We start from the raw sequence: 16,420 nt of genomic DNA on the forward strand, positions 1-16,420 counted from the left end.
GTCTAATACATGTGGTGATCATAAAAGGTAAACAAATATCCTAGGAGGAAGGATTTGGAGAATACGAACAAACTGGATGTTCTATGCAAGAAGCTCACAGCATTTCCACTATGCTTCACATTCAAACACCACAGTTCACTCCTTAATCCAATTTTGATTAACACTTTCACAAAATCCACAAATCTGATTTCCCATCTCTTATCACTGTCAGTTCACAGTAACACTTGGCACCTTCCATTTCTACTATTAACCATCTCAACCAACCCACCTGGTTAAAATAAAAATGATAAACTAGCTTATCAAAACCAGCAACATCTGAGTCTTGATTATAAAATATAAGTTGAGGCCATTTTCAAAGAACAGTATAAATCCAGAAATTAAGATAAGCACCCTTTATAAGTTTGAAGCACACAATAAGAGAATGTTGTCTTCTGAAAGTTATTTAAATGCAAAGTAAAGCAGTAAATACAGGGGGAAAAGCTGCTAGTCTTTTGCTTTTTATTCTATAATTTACTTTAATACTCATAAGAAATCTCTATAACTAAATCCCTACAAAAATTTCAAAGTAATGCTTTTTATATTAGAGCGTCAAAATGAAAAATCTTAGGGATGGTTGTAATGAATTATTTTGTTCTTGTTCCACGTTTTGATTTAGCACTCTAATCACATCCTAACAAACATAAAGGGAACAGATGTTTTGGCATCCTCACAGAGATCCAAAATTCCCAGTGCTTCCAGCCCCCAAAACACACACACAGTGATAGACTGATTTCAAAAAACAACAAAGAGTTATCAGTATCTTTAGATGAATGCTGTTGGCACTATAAGCTCACATCATCAGAAGCTGCTGGGGAGAATCCTGCTTATCTGAGTGGCTTCTGAAAATATGCTGCTGGTCAAAACAGCACTAGGCCCAGGGAGTTGAAAACAGCTCGCGGTAACTCTGGACCTACAGAAGCGTCTGGGCCAGTATCTAAAATTTAATTACTCCAATATCTAATTACTTCTGTGAGGGCCTACCTATATGAAATATGATTATCTTAAGAAGTTTCCAACCATTGGAAACCAGAGAGGTAGTACTGCATAGTGGAAAGAGCACTGAACTAGATGAAACATTTTTGGGCTTGGAGCCCAACTTCGCAACTTACTTGATCATGACTCCTGCATAGCAATTCCTGTATCTAAACTCCAAATACTAAAGCAAATCTCCTAGAGTCCCTCTGAAGCTTTAAAAGCTATGAGTCTCCATAGACAAAACTATGCATATGCTTTTAGCAAAACTTTCCTTGTAACTCACTGGTTTCATTCATTATTTAAAAACAACTATAAACAGGGAGAAAAACACTCATTCTCATCTACCAGGCATTTTATCATTAATGCTAAATATGTATATACACATAAGACATGTAATATGTATGATATAAATAATCCCAACTTGGAATGAAGTAACTAGCACTCGTTAAATTGCGAAATAAAAAGTTCTTCTTTAGTTGGCAGGTTATTCTAATTGCTGTTAAATGGCCTTAATCAAATAGATAGCTCAATATTATAAAACAAGCAAAGCATGTATAATCAGAATATATAATTATCTTTCAAAGTTTCAAGTGATAAGATGCTATAAACCCCCATGCTGCCTGAGATCACACAAAAAAGGTAGTATTTAAATATAAAGACACTATCAAATAATCAGGTGTTTGGCAGGTTTCAAAAATAGTTTCCTGTTGGGCAAGGTGGCCCAAAAATGGTTTCCTACTAGTATATTATTTTTCCTTTCTGCTGGAAGCTGTGTGCCACCATAGGTTGGCTCTTTTTTACTTCCAATCCAATCCCCCTCCCGGAAAAAATCACCCAGCAGTCTAAACTACACTGATAATGTTAAGGGTTCTTAGACATGAACAATATAGAGGCCTTGCCAGACCTGGGCCAGTTTCAAATGAAGAGAACACCCCTCCACTTCCAGCCAAGAGAGTAACACTGGTTACCCAGACAAATGGTTACCCAAAGCATGTGCTCCATAGGCACTCATTATTCCCTGGGTGCATTAGAAACAAACAAACCACCATACTGAAAAATCCGGTTAAACCAAGCCAGATAATCTACTGTTCCTTTCACCCACCCTGTGCTTTCCTACTCTCATGGCATTGCTCATGATATTTCCTTTCCATTCCTGGACACACACTGTCCCGTTGTGCCTGTTGAAATCTAAGACCCAATTTTTTCCTCCCTTGCCAACCTTAAAGAGGTATTTTGACCCCTTGGATACTTTATGCCATTTGACCTTTTCTTACTCTACCTCTGATCATAATTAATGTGACCTTAACTAGATGATTACTTTAAAGTCTTATGTGTCCTTGCTGATCTGAACTGATGACTAAGTAAGAAAACTGATGACTGTGTAAGAAAAGCTCAGTAGGCCAGGCACGGTGGCTCACACCTGTGTAAGAAAAGCTCAGTAGGCCAGGCACGGTGGCTCCCAGCACTTTGGGAGGCCAAGGTGGGCGGATCACCTGAGGTCCGAAGTTCGAGACCAGCCTGACCAACATGGTGAAACCCCATCTCTACTCAAAATACAAAAATTAGCTGGGTGTGGTAGTGGGAGTCTGTAATCCCAACTACTCAGGAGGCTGAGGCAGGAGGATCACTTGAACCTGCTGAACCCGGGAGGCGGAGGTTGCACTGAGCCAAGATCACACCATTGCACTCCAGCCCAGGCAATAGAAGGTGACTCCACCTCAAAAAAAAAGAAAAAAGAAAAAAGAAAAGCTCAGTAATGACAAGGGAACTTAACAAGTTATAGTGCTAAGAATATGAAGTCTGTGTCTTCTACCAGCATCTATGAAATAGTAACAGCCTAGCTTATTAATTTGCAAGTAGAATAAAATTTCAGACTCTTCACAATTTTTGATGATCCAGAGAGAAAATGGCAGGAAAAAAAGGAAGAAACGAATAAACTTTCTTTGCCTACCTTTTGGTCATTAAGTTTTAATTTTAAAAATTATCAAAACCTACTTAACCTAGAAATCATTACATAAAATCATATACTACAAAATTAGCTAGGTAGTCCATATATATGATAAGAATAAATCTGACAACTGAATTTTTAGTTCATTCTGAAACCGACCTGAGCAAACCAAGTAAATGATAATATTCTCTGAAGTGAAAAGGTTTCTCTCTTCAACCAAATATTCAAATTTGTAACATTCAGCAAGAAAGGTCTACTCAGCTATCCAACCACATCAAGCAAATTAACCTCAACAATCAATGAAATGTCATTTCCCTACCATCCTCCCTACCATCCCAAATATGCCTGAGTGGTATGCAACACAAATTATTTTTGATATGCTACCTCTGGCATCTGACAATTATGGTATTAAATAAAAGATAATCAGCATTCACGTGCTCAGGGAAAGGGAGAAACGCACACTCTGCTGCTCAGGAGTGTAAATTGAAATATAATTTTTTATAGCGCAATTTAGGAAAGACAAACCAAAAGCCTTTAAAATGTAAAGCTTTGACAAACAATGCAATTTCATTTCTTGTGATTTATCCTAAAGAAACAATTAAAGATGTACACAAAGATTTAGCTTTTAAGAATATTTACTACAGTGCTGTTCATAATGACAAAAGCTGGAAATAACATAAATATCCAAGAACAGGAAACCAGTTAATTAATCCACAGGATCTCTTACAGTGAAATACCATTTGGTCATTAAAAATTATACTGAAATGGAAAAATTGTTTATAATGACAGTTTGTGCAACTACTTTTAAAAGCTATCAGCTTATACACATTGAAAGAACCAGCTTTGCATGCAGACATATGCAATTTTTACTTTCTTCTTTTTGCTTGTGCTTTTCCTACAATTAATGTTTTAGTTTTCTAATTTAAAATATGCACATTTTTGAGAATGTATATTAATGACTGCTTAATTTGAGTCACTATTTATATAACTCACATCATCTCTAACCCTACAAAGACTGAGAATAACATAAAGACATATAAATAACATACCAGTTTAAGAAATCGGAAAACAGAAAAGGGATAAGGAGGTAGCAGTTAATTCTATAGAGAACGCAAAACAAAATGGGTACTAAACATGAACATTAACTTTAGCATTAACTTCCTGCAGCTTATCATCCATAGTAAAGAGAGTCAATACACTCTCACAGTATTGGATGACAGAAAATATTAATTCTTCACAAAAATCCTGAGAATTTAGGAACAGAAACATGTTTTCATGCAAAAGAATCTGTCTTTGGGGTTTTATACTAATAACAAAATAAACTGTATCTTCTATAGGCACCTTACTAAAGATATTGTTTCACTCTCAAAAAACTGACAGGATTATAATTCAGTAACAAAAAATATTATTTTTAATAATGCAACTTTAAAAGCCTATAAGAATGGAACATTAGATCAATATTACAGTTTGTCTATAATGTACTAATATAAAGCACCTGTAAAAAGTACACAGCTCAGAGAAGGTGCTCAGTGTTGGTTTTCTTTCCCTCTCACTTAACCTAAACAGACTAATTGTGTCAACACCACACCAATTGGAGACAAATATGGCAATCCAATTACTAAGGAAACACCTCCAATGTGCCAGGCACTATGAAAACACATAATGAAATAATTTCAAAAGCTGTTTCTAACAGAAACATTTTATTTTCTCCCAAATAATATATATGAGTGTGTATGTATATGTGTATATATATATAGAGAGAGAGTATATTTTTACATAGCACATATTTTTAGTACATTATGAAACTCATCATAAAAACAGAACTCAAAGCTCATTAAGATCATTTGGAAATGAACAATTTCAAAAATAGTTGAGAAAACTTCAGGCAGCCTAGCCAACTCTATTATCCTAAAATTAATCAATAACATCCTAATTAGCATCTTGAAATAAGCTCCCCAGGAAAACCCATCAGTCTGCCAAAGTAAAGTTATCTTTAAAAAGGAAAAAAAAATCCTTATGAATACTTCATAAACTTTCAAATAAACCACAAAGTGTTTATCTACAAAGGTGCTAAATTAAAAGCTTCCAAATGTTGTCTATAAATCTCCGCAAATTGGTGTAAATATGTAGGGTACATCAAAATGTAAATGCAATCACAAATAAGGCTTAACATTTTAAGTAAATAAAAGTACTACTATGAGCCCTTTATATTGTCCCTTTCCAGAAATGAAGTATGATGAATTTTCATTTGGAAATCTTGCTGCTAAGTATTACCAATTTATTTGGGTTTCAAAATAACGTACCTGCTTTTTTTAGAAAAGTACCTAAACAGCTGGTGTAAAAGCAGTAAACCAATACATTCAAGAAAAGCAGGGAAAACAGACTAAAAGACAACCAATAAAAACTATGCATCTAATTAAACCACTCAAAAAATATGGTTTAATAAAGAAAAAAAAGTACATTCAACTGCAAAATAATTTCAAAAAGCTCAAAACCAACTAAACTTTTAAACTCAGAGCAATGGTGAATGGAAACAAATGACAGAAAATTGACTGGGAAAGGATGCTGCTGGCCTTAAGAACTTGAGGTTCTGCATACCAGAGTAAATAAAAATGGAACACTAATTTCATCCCAGATATCCAAGAGGGTTTTGTTTTTTTTTTGTTTTTTGTTTTTTGTTTTTTTAATTAGCTCAATTTCACTGTAGCTCATTTAGGCTGATATCTAAGAATGGTTTAAAATGATACTATGAATAAAGCAAGCAGATGATTATCTCTTTTCATTTCCACTCTTTCCATTTAAAGGAAGCACAATTATTCCCTGTTCACAGGAACTCAATCTCCCTCTTAACTCTGTACCATTCATCTTAATTTTCAATGTTATTTTTAAGCTCTAGGTATAATTAAACACTTCCTTCAAAACATTGCTACTGTGCAGAGGATATAAACTGCCAAAATGCCTAGACTCTTTCTTCTCATTTCATGTCAGGCAACACCCTGCACATCTTTTGAGGACTCTCCTGCTTCTTGCTCACCTGACGCTCCACTGCCACATTTGCTCTCACACAAGTATATCTTCAATAATTATTATCAGTTATTCTTAGTCAGAGGCTAAAATGATCCCCCACTGCCACATATTGAAAAATAAGAAGCTTACATTCTACTACGAGGTTCCTTCATGAATTATCTCTCTTACCTGAGTTATGCCAGAACCTTGATATTTTTTCTTACCAGGAAAATGTATTTAGATTTTCTTTCATCAGCTTTTTATTCAGCTCCTAAGGGTTCTGTCTTTCCTCTCCTTAGCTAACCACTATATTTTATATACATATGTATATACATATATCACCTACTATCACACATACATGTATAATTTTATAATAAAGTACCAGAAGTTTCTTGGGGATAATTTTAACAAGTATTTACTAAAGATGAAATCAAGGATAATCTATTTGTTATCTGATAATTTAAATATATACACAGCTACTTCAAAAGATTATTTTATAGTCAGCTTTTTTTTTTTTTTTTTTTTTTGAGACAAGAGTCTCACTCTATCGCCCCGGCTGGACACCTCAGCCTCCCCAGGAGCAGGGATTAAAGGCATGCACCACTACACTCGGCTAATTTTTTTTTTTTTTTGTATTTTTAGCAGAAGTAGGGTTTTGCCATGTTGCCCAGGCTGGTCTTGAACCCCTGGCCTCCTTGGCCTCCCAAAGTGCTGGGATTACAGCATGAGCCACCACACCCGGCCTACAGTCAGCTTTTTTAAAAAGTGAAAGAAACTCAGGAGAAACATAATGATAAACACCTTGAGCACAAAGTTTTGTTCATAAAAAATTTTGTTCAGCTTTTTATTATATAAATGCACAGAGGGGCTTTCTCAAGAAGCATGAGCACAATATATGTCCTTGATTGTTTTAAAAGCATATAAAAGTGGTCAATAAAAGAAAGCAAAATACACACACACAAACATACTCAACAGATTTAACCAAATTTAAAAAGATGAAAAGACAAAAATCTAATTTGCTTAAAATGTTTGGTCTAATTTTTTTTTTTTTTTTTTTTTTGTTGTTGTTGTTTTTTTTGAGATGGAGTCTCGCTCTGTGGCCCAGGCTGGAGTGCAGTGGCCGGATCTCAGCTCACTGCAAGCTCCGCCTCCTGGGTTTACGCCATTCTCCTGCCTCAGCCTCCCGAGTAGCTGGGACTACAGGTGCCCGCCACCTCGCCCGGCTAGTTTTTTGTATTTTTTTTAGTAGAGACGGGGTTTCACCGTGTTAGCCAGGATGGTCTCGATCTCCTGACCTCGTGATCCGCCCGTCTCGGCCTCCCAAAGTGCTGGGATTACAGGCTTGAGCCACCGCGCCCGGCCAGGTCTAATTTTTAAGAGTTCTTTTCTGCTTTAACAGAAAAAAATTGCCAACATAATAAATTGGTTTACCATCTATTAGTGAGAGCAATATTAGAATAAAAAAATTAATAAAACTTACTAGAATAAAAAAGGTGATTGAGTAATTTTATAATATATACTATCAAAGTAAGAACATAAGAAAAATAACAATAAACAACACATTTCAAAATTATTAATATTTACCAAATGATAACTGTACTTAAAACTGAACATTTAAAGACAAAATTATGCAACTACATCACACTTAAAGTTAGTAATCATAAAATCTGTAAAACAGTCCTCATGGTTTCTACAATTAGTTTAAAAAGATATTTTTAGCCACATATGTTAACATACATCCACTGTCGTTATTAACTTAATCTTTAATACATCATATATAATACACCCTTCCAGGATACTTATTGTAACTCAGGTAAGAAAATTTCTCTAGTACCCAACAGACATATAACCAGCAGGTTTGACAACTCATTGTCATGACAATTCACTGAAGGATGAAGATTACTTAATTTTACACTAATTCCTCACGATTTTTCACCTAAGTCCTGTTCCTTCCCAGTCTTCCCTATAAAAGCAAATAGCACTACCATTCTCCCAATTATTCATCACTCTCTTTTCCTCACACTCTACATCAACTCATCAGCAGGACCTACTTCTAAAACAGAACCCAAGTCAGTACACTTCTCACCTGTTGGGTTATATTACTTAAAAACCTATGTTTCTTTAAAAAGAAAAAGAAAAAAAAGTTACAGATGCTGACAAAGGCAGCATTCATACACATGAAAAAACTGGTTGAAAATCTGTACAGAAAACCAGCAATGATGGTTGCTTAGAAGCCTACTGGATGCAATCATAGGAGATAATTTGGAGCCGGAGAGAGATGGATAAAAGAAGCTATGAAATGGCAGAGTCGATTGAGAAGCAATCATGCTCCAATCTCAGTAACCTTTACCATTTGTGTGACTGAGTCCTCCAATTTCTCTATGAGGAAAAGAACAACTTGGGAGAAAAAAAAATTTTGGCAAAGATTTATTTTTATTTTAGTAGCATCTTCAAATAGGTAGGTGCCAAGATAAAGGAAATATAAATTTAAAATCTAAAGCAGAGATATATGAATAGTAATTAAGTCACTACATACTGTACAGAGATCCTTATATTGCAGCTTTTGGAATTTTGTGTCTGTGTTTCCTGCACATAGTTCCACATAACCAAGAACAACTTGAAACACGGTGTTGTGAATGGCTTGGGTGAAGTGCATATGAAGTTGATCCATTGCTGTCTGTGGAAAGAAAAAATGCACAACATAATTTCACATTATTAAAATAAATAAATTTCAACAGATTGAAAAAACCCAGGGAAACATGTTTTCAAATAATAGTTAGAACACAAAGATAATATTTTCCCCAGAATTATAACTGTAGGGTATATTATTTGCAAATAACCCTTCACATAACCAGATTATCAGAGCACTCAAAATAAATGTGACTCGTGAACACTGCTCTGTTGTTCTTTATTTATAACTGGTACTCATCTTGCTCTTTCTTAAATATGTTGTACATAACCATATCTCTAATTACCCTCTGCATCATTCTGCATGCATTCATTCTTTTATATCATTCAGTGCATTTCTCAATGGTAATCTTCTCAGGGAACCTCCCATGACCAGCCAATATGAATCAGTACTTTCTATCTCTGCATCCACATACCCTGATTTATATTTCTTTGTAGCATCTGTTACTACCTGATATCATATTCATTTACAGGCATAAATCACAAAGGAAATTTTTTGGTTTCCCAGTGCATATAAAAGTTACGTTTACACTGTACTATAGTCTATTTAAAGTGTGTAATAGCATTATGTCTTAAAAAAACAACATATAAACCTTAATTTTAAAAAAAATTGCTAAAAATGCTAATAATCATCTGGGCCTTCAGCGAGTCAATCTTTTTTCTGGTCGAGGGTCTTGCCTCAATGTTGATGGCTGCTGACTGATCAGGGTGCTGGCTGCTAAAGGCTGAAGTGGCTATGGCAATTTCTGAAAAGACAACAGTGAAGTTTGCTGCATTAGTTGACTCTTCTTTTCACAAAAGATTTCTCTGTAGCATGCGATGCTGTTTGATGGCATTTTATCCACAGTAGAACTTCTTTCAAAACTAGAGTCAATGCTCTCAGACCCTGCTGCTGCATTACCAACTAAGTTTATGTAATATCCCAAATTATTTCTTGTTATTTCAACAACGTTCATGGCATCTTCACTGGTAGATTCCATCTCAAGAAACCACTGTCTTTGAAGCAACTCTTACATCCATTCAATTTTATCATAAGATTGTAGCAATTCAGTCACATCTTCAGGCTCCACTTCTAATTCTACTTCTGTTGCTGTTTCTACCACATCTGCAGTGATTTCTTCCACTGAAGTTTTGAACTCCTCAAAGTCATCATGAAGGTTGGAATCAACTTCTTCCAAACTCCTGCTAATGTTGCTATTTTGACCCTCTCATGAATCACGAATGTTCTTAATGGCATCTAGAATGGTGAATCCTTTATGGGAGCTTTTCAATTGACTTTCCTGAGATCCAGCAGAGGAATCACAAATGTTCTTAATGGCATATGGTAAATCCAGAAGGTATTCAATTTACTCTCCCAAGATCCATCAGAATAATAACTATCTATGGTACCTATAGCCTTATAAAATGTATTTAAGTAGTAAGACTTGAAAGTCAAAATTACTCCTCGATCCGTGTGATGCAGAATGACTGTTATATTATCAGGCATGAAAACAACACTCATCTTCTTGTACATCTCCATCCAAGTCATAGGGGACTAGGTACATTGTCAATGGACAGTAATATTTTGAAAGAGAAATTTTTTTCTGAGCAGGAGGTCTCAACGGTGGGCTTAACACATTCAGTAAGCCATGCTGTAATCGATGTACTATCATCCAGGCTTCGTTACTCCACTTATAGAGCACAGGCAGAGTAGATTTAGCATAATTCTTAAGTGCCCTAGGATTTTCAGAATCATAAATGAGCATTGGCTTCAACTTAAAGCCTCCACATGCCTTAGTCCCTAAAAAGAGAGTCAACCTGTCCTTTGATGCTTTGAAGCCAGGCATTGACTTATTCTCTGTACCTCTGAAAATCCTAGGTGGCATCTTCTTCCAATAGAAGGCCATTTCGTGTACACTGAAAATCTGTCCTTTAGCATAGCCATCTTCACTAAGCTTAATCCTTTCTAGCTTTTTATTTAAAGTGAGAGACATGAAGCCACTGTAGGTTTATTAATTGGCCTAATTTCAATACTGTTGTGTCTCAGAGAATAGAAGGGTCAAAAAAGAGGGAGAGAGAAGGGGGAATGGTCAGTTGGTGCAGTGGTCAGAACACACACATTTGTGAATTAAGTTCACCATTTTATATGGGTACAGTCCAGGGACCACAAAACAATTACAATACTAATATGAAGCTCCCTAAACATAAATCACTGTCCCAGATATAATAATGATGAAAAAGTTGGAAATACTGCAAGAATCATGAAAACCTGACACACAGACATGAAGTAAGCACACTCATGCTGTTGGAAAAATGGCACTGACAGACTTGCTTGACACAGGTTGGTCACAAACCTTTAATTTGTAAACACAGTATCTGAAAAGTACAATAAAGTGAAGTGTAATAAAAAGAGGTATGCCAGTATCCCTCACTAAAAGGTAAGATACATAAAAGCCTACATCCAGACACTTGAAACAATGCGCGTAGGAGGTACCAAAAATATTAATGGAATTTAAGACTTAATCTTATGGGGGAAATGAGAAATTATAATCCTATTTTCAAAGGTGGTTAAACATATCCCTCAAAATTGCTAAGTTCTTTCTTCTTAGATTTCTTCTTGGGTATAGCTTAAGACATGAAAACTAAATTACAATAAACAGTAAAATTTCTTTATTCATATTTCAAAATGTAGAGTTTAAATTTAAACTTCCTTCTAAAAGAGGGGAGCATTTAAGGGAAGAAAACATTTACATCTATCACATTAAATGTTGTCTAGGTAAACATATAATCCTATACAAACAAAAGATACAATTAACTTGCAAAACCATGGCACCTGTTTCAAGTCTTTCAAGGAAGCCCTTGAACAATAAGGGTATGAAAAACCATACATTATGAGAGAAATTATGACATTTTGGGGATAAAAGGGCCCTCTGAAATATCTGATAAATAAAATGGACCTGTTTTACAGATAAATGTACAAAATGTACAATGCTGACATATCATTTTGAGGGAGTCATGCTGGCCTATCTAACCACACATGAAGCTGCAAATTAGGAAGTCCTGTTTCAGACCAAGAGCTGAGTTAAAAGAGACTACATATTGTCTCCCACTGAATTATCTTATAATATACTTTTTGGAAAATCTACATAAAATTGTGAAAATATTAAAACTGACAAGTATTTCATAGTTCAAAACAAACTCCTGTAATGTTTTAATCACAGTATATACCCTCTGAGTCTATGACAATAACCATTTTATCACTGTTAATTCAGAATAAAAATGTACTTTGTTAAATAAAACTTTTTAAGGACATGAGATTTATAATATTCAGACTTAATCATGAAGGGCAACAAATTCCTGATTAAGGAAAAATCCAAACATGCTTTTGAAACAAACCTGTGTTTTTCCAAGAAGTCGATAAGCTTGTTGAACCTTGGTATAATGGTTAATGTCAAAATTCTTGCAGATTTTGGAAAGAGCTACGTCCAGCTGTTCCTATGTAATTAAAAGAAGCAAGAAATGGTTAAGGAATTATGTTTTCAAGGCAATGAGAGGAAAATATTAAGACTAATCTCTCACTTTTAGTTAACATTTACTATCATACCAGATTTAGAAGTCAAAAACAAAATTAAATAAAGTTATAAATTGCAATTGTAAATTTATTAGCAACTATAATCAAGTTTACCAAGATATTAACATATGAATTTCTATGTCTTAAAACCCATGCCTAGTGTTTTACAGGAAACAAAATAATAGTTTTGTAATGAATCTTACTCTTACTACTACTTAACATTTCCTCAAGCATCTGCTAAAATCTTATATAAACTGAATTTGTAGTATTACTGGAATTACTGGAAAACAATAAAACAATCTTTCTCTAATCAATGAAGAGGAATTCTCAACAAAACTACATTGAAATTAAAAGTATATTCCTCAAGATTTAAGCTCTTATATCTAAATTACTATGCTTTATGGATTTCCATTTCAGTGATTTTACTTTGAAATAAGAGCTTTTAATATAAGTACAGAATAATATCTATTAAGAGTGAAGAAATACTGAGCTATCAAAAGAAAGACTTCATTAAAATATTCAGAGAATTGTTAACTTAAGCCACTCAAAGCAGTTGTTTTTGTGACTATCAAATAAACTGTTATTCTCATAATTATTTAATAGCAAATAATTGCATTTATGGTCAAAAATTACTTTCTCAAAAGGTAATTTGAAAGTCCAATCTCAACTTTTATAAATACTCTTATCAGGAAAACAATAAAAGACTAGAAGAAAACAAATAATTCTTATTTATTAAAATGAATACCCTCCTTTGCAAAGATTGTCAAGGAAAGAGATGAATTTTGAATACATGTAACAGGCAAAACATGCTTCATGCCCACAATTACATATCTCTTGCTTTCTAGTTTCTACATTTTTGAAGAACTATATGAGTATCATTATGAGGTTTAGGAATTTTGGAGGGTTTTCATCAGCCAATAATTACTTATAAGTAAATTAACTCACTAGCACTATACTAAACAACAAAGTAACTGATAATTAAAATATAATTAATACATAGAATGTATTATGGCTATTATATAATTTTATGAGAACATACCTATTACTAACAGTTTGGAAATTTTTCTTGGAAATGGTAACATTTTCAAATACTGTTTTGACATCCCATAATTTACAAGTAAATTTTTACACAAACTTGACCATAAATAGATATCCCAAATGAAAATCAAGAAATACAGTGATTTAGAGACATTGGTAATAACATAAAAGCCAAAACAAAATGTTGCACCTATGTTATTCAAAAACTTCTGAAAAGAAAAAGTCATTAAGGTTACAATATAATCCTTCTTACCTCAATCTGTTCCAAAGTATCTTGCAGCTTTGAATTCAGTTCACTATTAAAAAAAAAAACACACACAGTTTTTTTTCTATTTCTAAAAGAGACAAACTAAGTGCTAAATAAATACATACTAACTGAATAATTAATCAGTAAATTCAAAGATTAAGGGTATAGACAGTAAGGCATGCTGCTGAATTCTACATATAGACAGTGCAATAAGAAAAAGTACTAGAAGGGAATAAATAAGAGTCACTACCAGCAGCAACAGGATTGTGTGAGTAGAAAGAAAGAATCTACAGATAAAACTAAAAAAACTGAAGAATTAAAATAGATAACTTTTACATAAAACAATGTTTGTATATTTAACAGTCAACTGAATATCCTCTTTCTCAGTGATCTGAAGACCTTTACCCTGTATTTTTATTCTGTCTGTCTCAAGTGTATTGGTCATTCAGGAAATGCAAATTAATACTATAAAAACACTGTAACTGTAGCAAATGAAAAGAATGGCTAAAAATATTTTTTTAAAATTAAAAATGACACCACCAAATGTTGGCAAGGATGTTGAACAAACAGAACCACTCATTTGATGCCAGAGGAAGGGGAAACTGATATAACCTCTTGGAAAACCCTAATATCTACTGAAACAACACACACTATATCTCCCAGCAGGTCTAGTCCTGGATACATACCGAACAGAAAAGCACACAGAATCCTTGCAGCATTATTTTTAATAGGCAAAAACCTGAGGCAACACAATTGTCTAGAATAATTAGATAAGTAAAATATGATATATTCATACAATAAAATCTTATAGCAATTAAAATTTATGTGAACCCCAAAAACACGTTTGGCAAAAGAAGTCAGTAAAAATAGTATATACTGTATGCTTCCATTTATTTAAAGTTTAAACAAGCAAAACTAATTTTGGTGACAGAAGCCAGAACAGTGCTTACCTTAGAAGAATGACTGGGATGAGACATGAGAGAAGTTTGTGGGGTGTCAGAAATACTCTGTTTCTACTTCTGGGTGGTAATTACATAACTATGTTTACATTATGAAAGTTTACTGAGTTATACTCATACACTTAGGACATGTTATTGAATCTAGATTTTTTTCCCCCTTTAATTCTTACAAGGTCAGTAAAAAAATCAATAGAACTAACATTATTTGAATTACATCTCACTACTAAAAATGATGTGATATCTAACAAAATAAATGCAATCACAGAGAACATATTTTAACAAGAAAGAATAAAACCTAATTGTTCTTAAAATAGTACAAGTGAAAGACATTTAGCACACCAAAATCAAAGGTTTTTAAAATTGCTATCTACTGATAATAAACTTGACTCTCAAATTCCTAGCAGCCAAAGCAAATAGAGAGGGCCACAGTACATAATTCAGAGTCTAAAACAGTAGAACATACCAGTAGCTCAAGGGGGAAAAATAAATGAAAACAAAAATATAAAAAATCACTTTTGTTGGCATTAAGTTCTGAGAGAAAATTTTGCCAGTGTCTTGATCTCCAAAGGCACAACACCCTTGACAATATCCTTACAATACATACAATAATGGGTTCTTTGCATTTGCTTCTTATAGAGCCTTTCAATGCAAGCTAAAGAGATAATACCAGAGTGAGATATAGATAGATATAGATAGCAATCTGTCAGAAAAGTAAAACCAATGTAATACAAGTACACAGTTTTGGATGCTCTCAATGATAAATGTCCAAACATCTAGAGAAATTAGATCATTTTCTGCAAATAGTATTTATCATAAGCATACTTTGAATTGAAGTTGAGGACTGGAGAGTATATTTTCCGGCAAAAACTGGAAGTGAGCAAAACTATATCCTTTGACAATTAACAGTGTAGGTCTGATACCTTATTAGAAAAAGTAAGATCTCTAACCAGGATTTGTGCCTGAAATACAGCCAAATCCTCAGACGCAGATTAAGGGAATACTTGTAGGTAGGACTGAAATTTTGTTAAAAAAATGATTCTAGGACAATTCCTGCCAAAAAAAAAAAAAAAAAGAATGGATAAATGAGTGAATGAAGAATGAAAACTACTGCCCCCAAAATAATTCCCCCAAAAGAATAGCTATGATAGTGCCTTAACACTTTCAAAGAATTAAATAAATCTTCATCCAACCCCAAGAAAAGCAAAACAAAACAAATCAGTATCTTCTCTCCCTCAGAGCTGTTCTGTCTCCCATGTTCTCTGTCTCGATTCACAGCATCACCACCTACTCAAACAAAGCTGAAAATCTCAGTCATCTTGCATTCTTCCCTCTCTATATGTAATTGGTAATCAAATCCTGATGATTCTACCATTTCATTTCAGATTTCCCATATCCACCTGTGCTTATCTTTTCTCAATTCTATGTCCTAATTCAATCATTATTACCTTTTGCTTAGGGAATATAAATCATTTTGTTATAAAGATACATGCACGTGTATGTTCACTGCAGCACTATTCACGATAACAAAGACACGTGAATAGCAAAGACATGTGAATAGCAAAGAAATGGAGTCAATCCAAATGCCCATCAATGATAGACTGGATAAAGAAAATGTGGCACATATACACCATGGGATACTATGCAGTCATAAAAAGGAATCAGATCATGTCCTTTCCAGGGACATAGATGAAGCTGGAAGTCATTATCCCCAGCAAACTAACACAGGAATAGAAAACCAAACACCACATTTTCTAACTTATAAGTGGGAGCTGAACAATGAGAACACATGGACACAGGGAGGGAAACAACACACGGTGGGACCTCAGGGGACGGGTGGGGAGAAGAGCATCAGGAAAAATAACTAATGCATGCCAGATTTAATACCTAGGTGATGGGTTGATAGGTGCAGCAAACCACCATGGCACACATTTGCCTATGTAACAGACCTGCACATCCTGCACACGTACCCG

General features: G+C 34.2%; 1 protein-coding gene across 2 annotated transcripts in view; it reads right to left on the minus strand.

Moving 5' to 3' along the window:
• The window catches only part of VPS50 (VPS50, EARP/GARPII complex subunit), a 119,918-nt gene that overhangs the window by 67,576 nt on the left and 35,922 nt on the right, over window positions 1–16,420 (minus strand). For both annotated transcript variants that reach the window (XM_025378811.1, XM_025378810.1), the window contains 3 exons: window positions 13,498–13,540; window positions 12,032–12,130; window positions 8,505–8,645 (listed from right to left, as the gene is read on the minus strand). In XM_025378811.1, the coding sequence (XP_025234596.1) occupies window positions 8,505–8,645; window positions 12,032–12,130; window positions 13,498–13,540 (283 nt within the window). The remainder of the gene's footprint in view (window positions 1–8,504; window positions 8,646–12,031; window positions 12,131–13,497; window positions 13,541–16,420) is intronic.

This window comes from Theropithecus gelada, chromosome 3 (assembly GCF_003255815.1).
Source record: "Theropithecus gelada isolate Dixy chromosome 3, Tgel_1.0, whole genome shotgun sequence".
NCBI classification, from domain to species: Eukaryota; Metazoa; Chordata; class Mammalia; order Primates; family Cercopithecidae; genus Theropithecus; species Theropithecus gelada.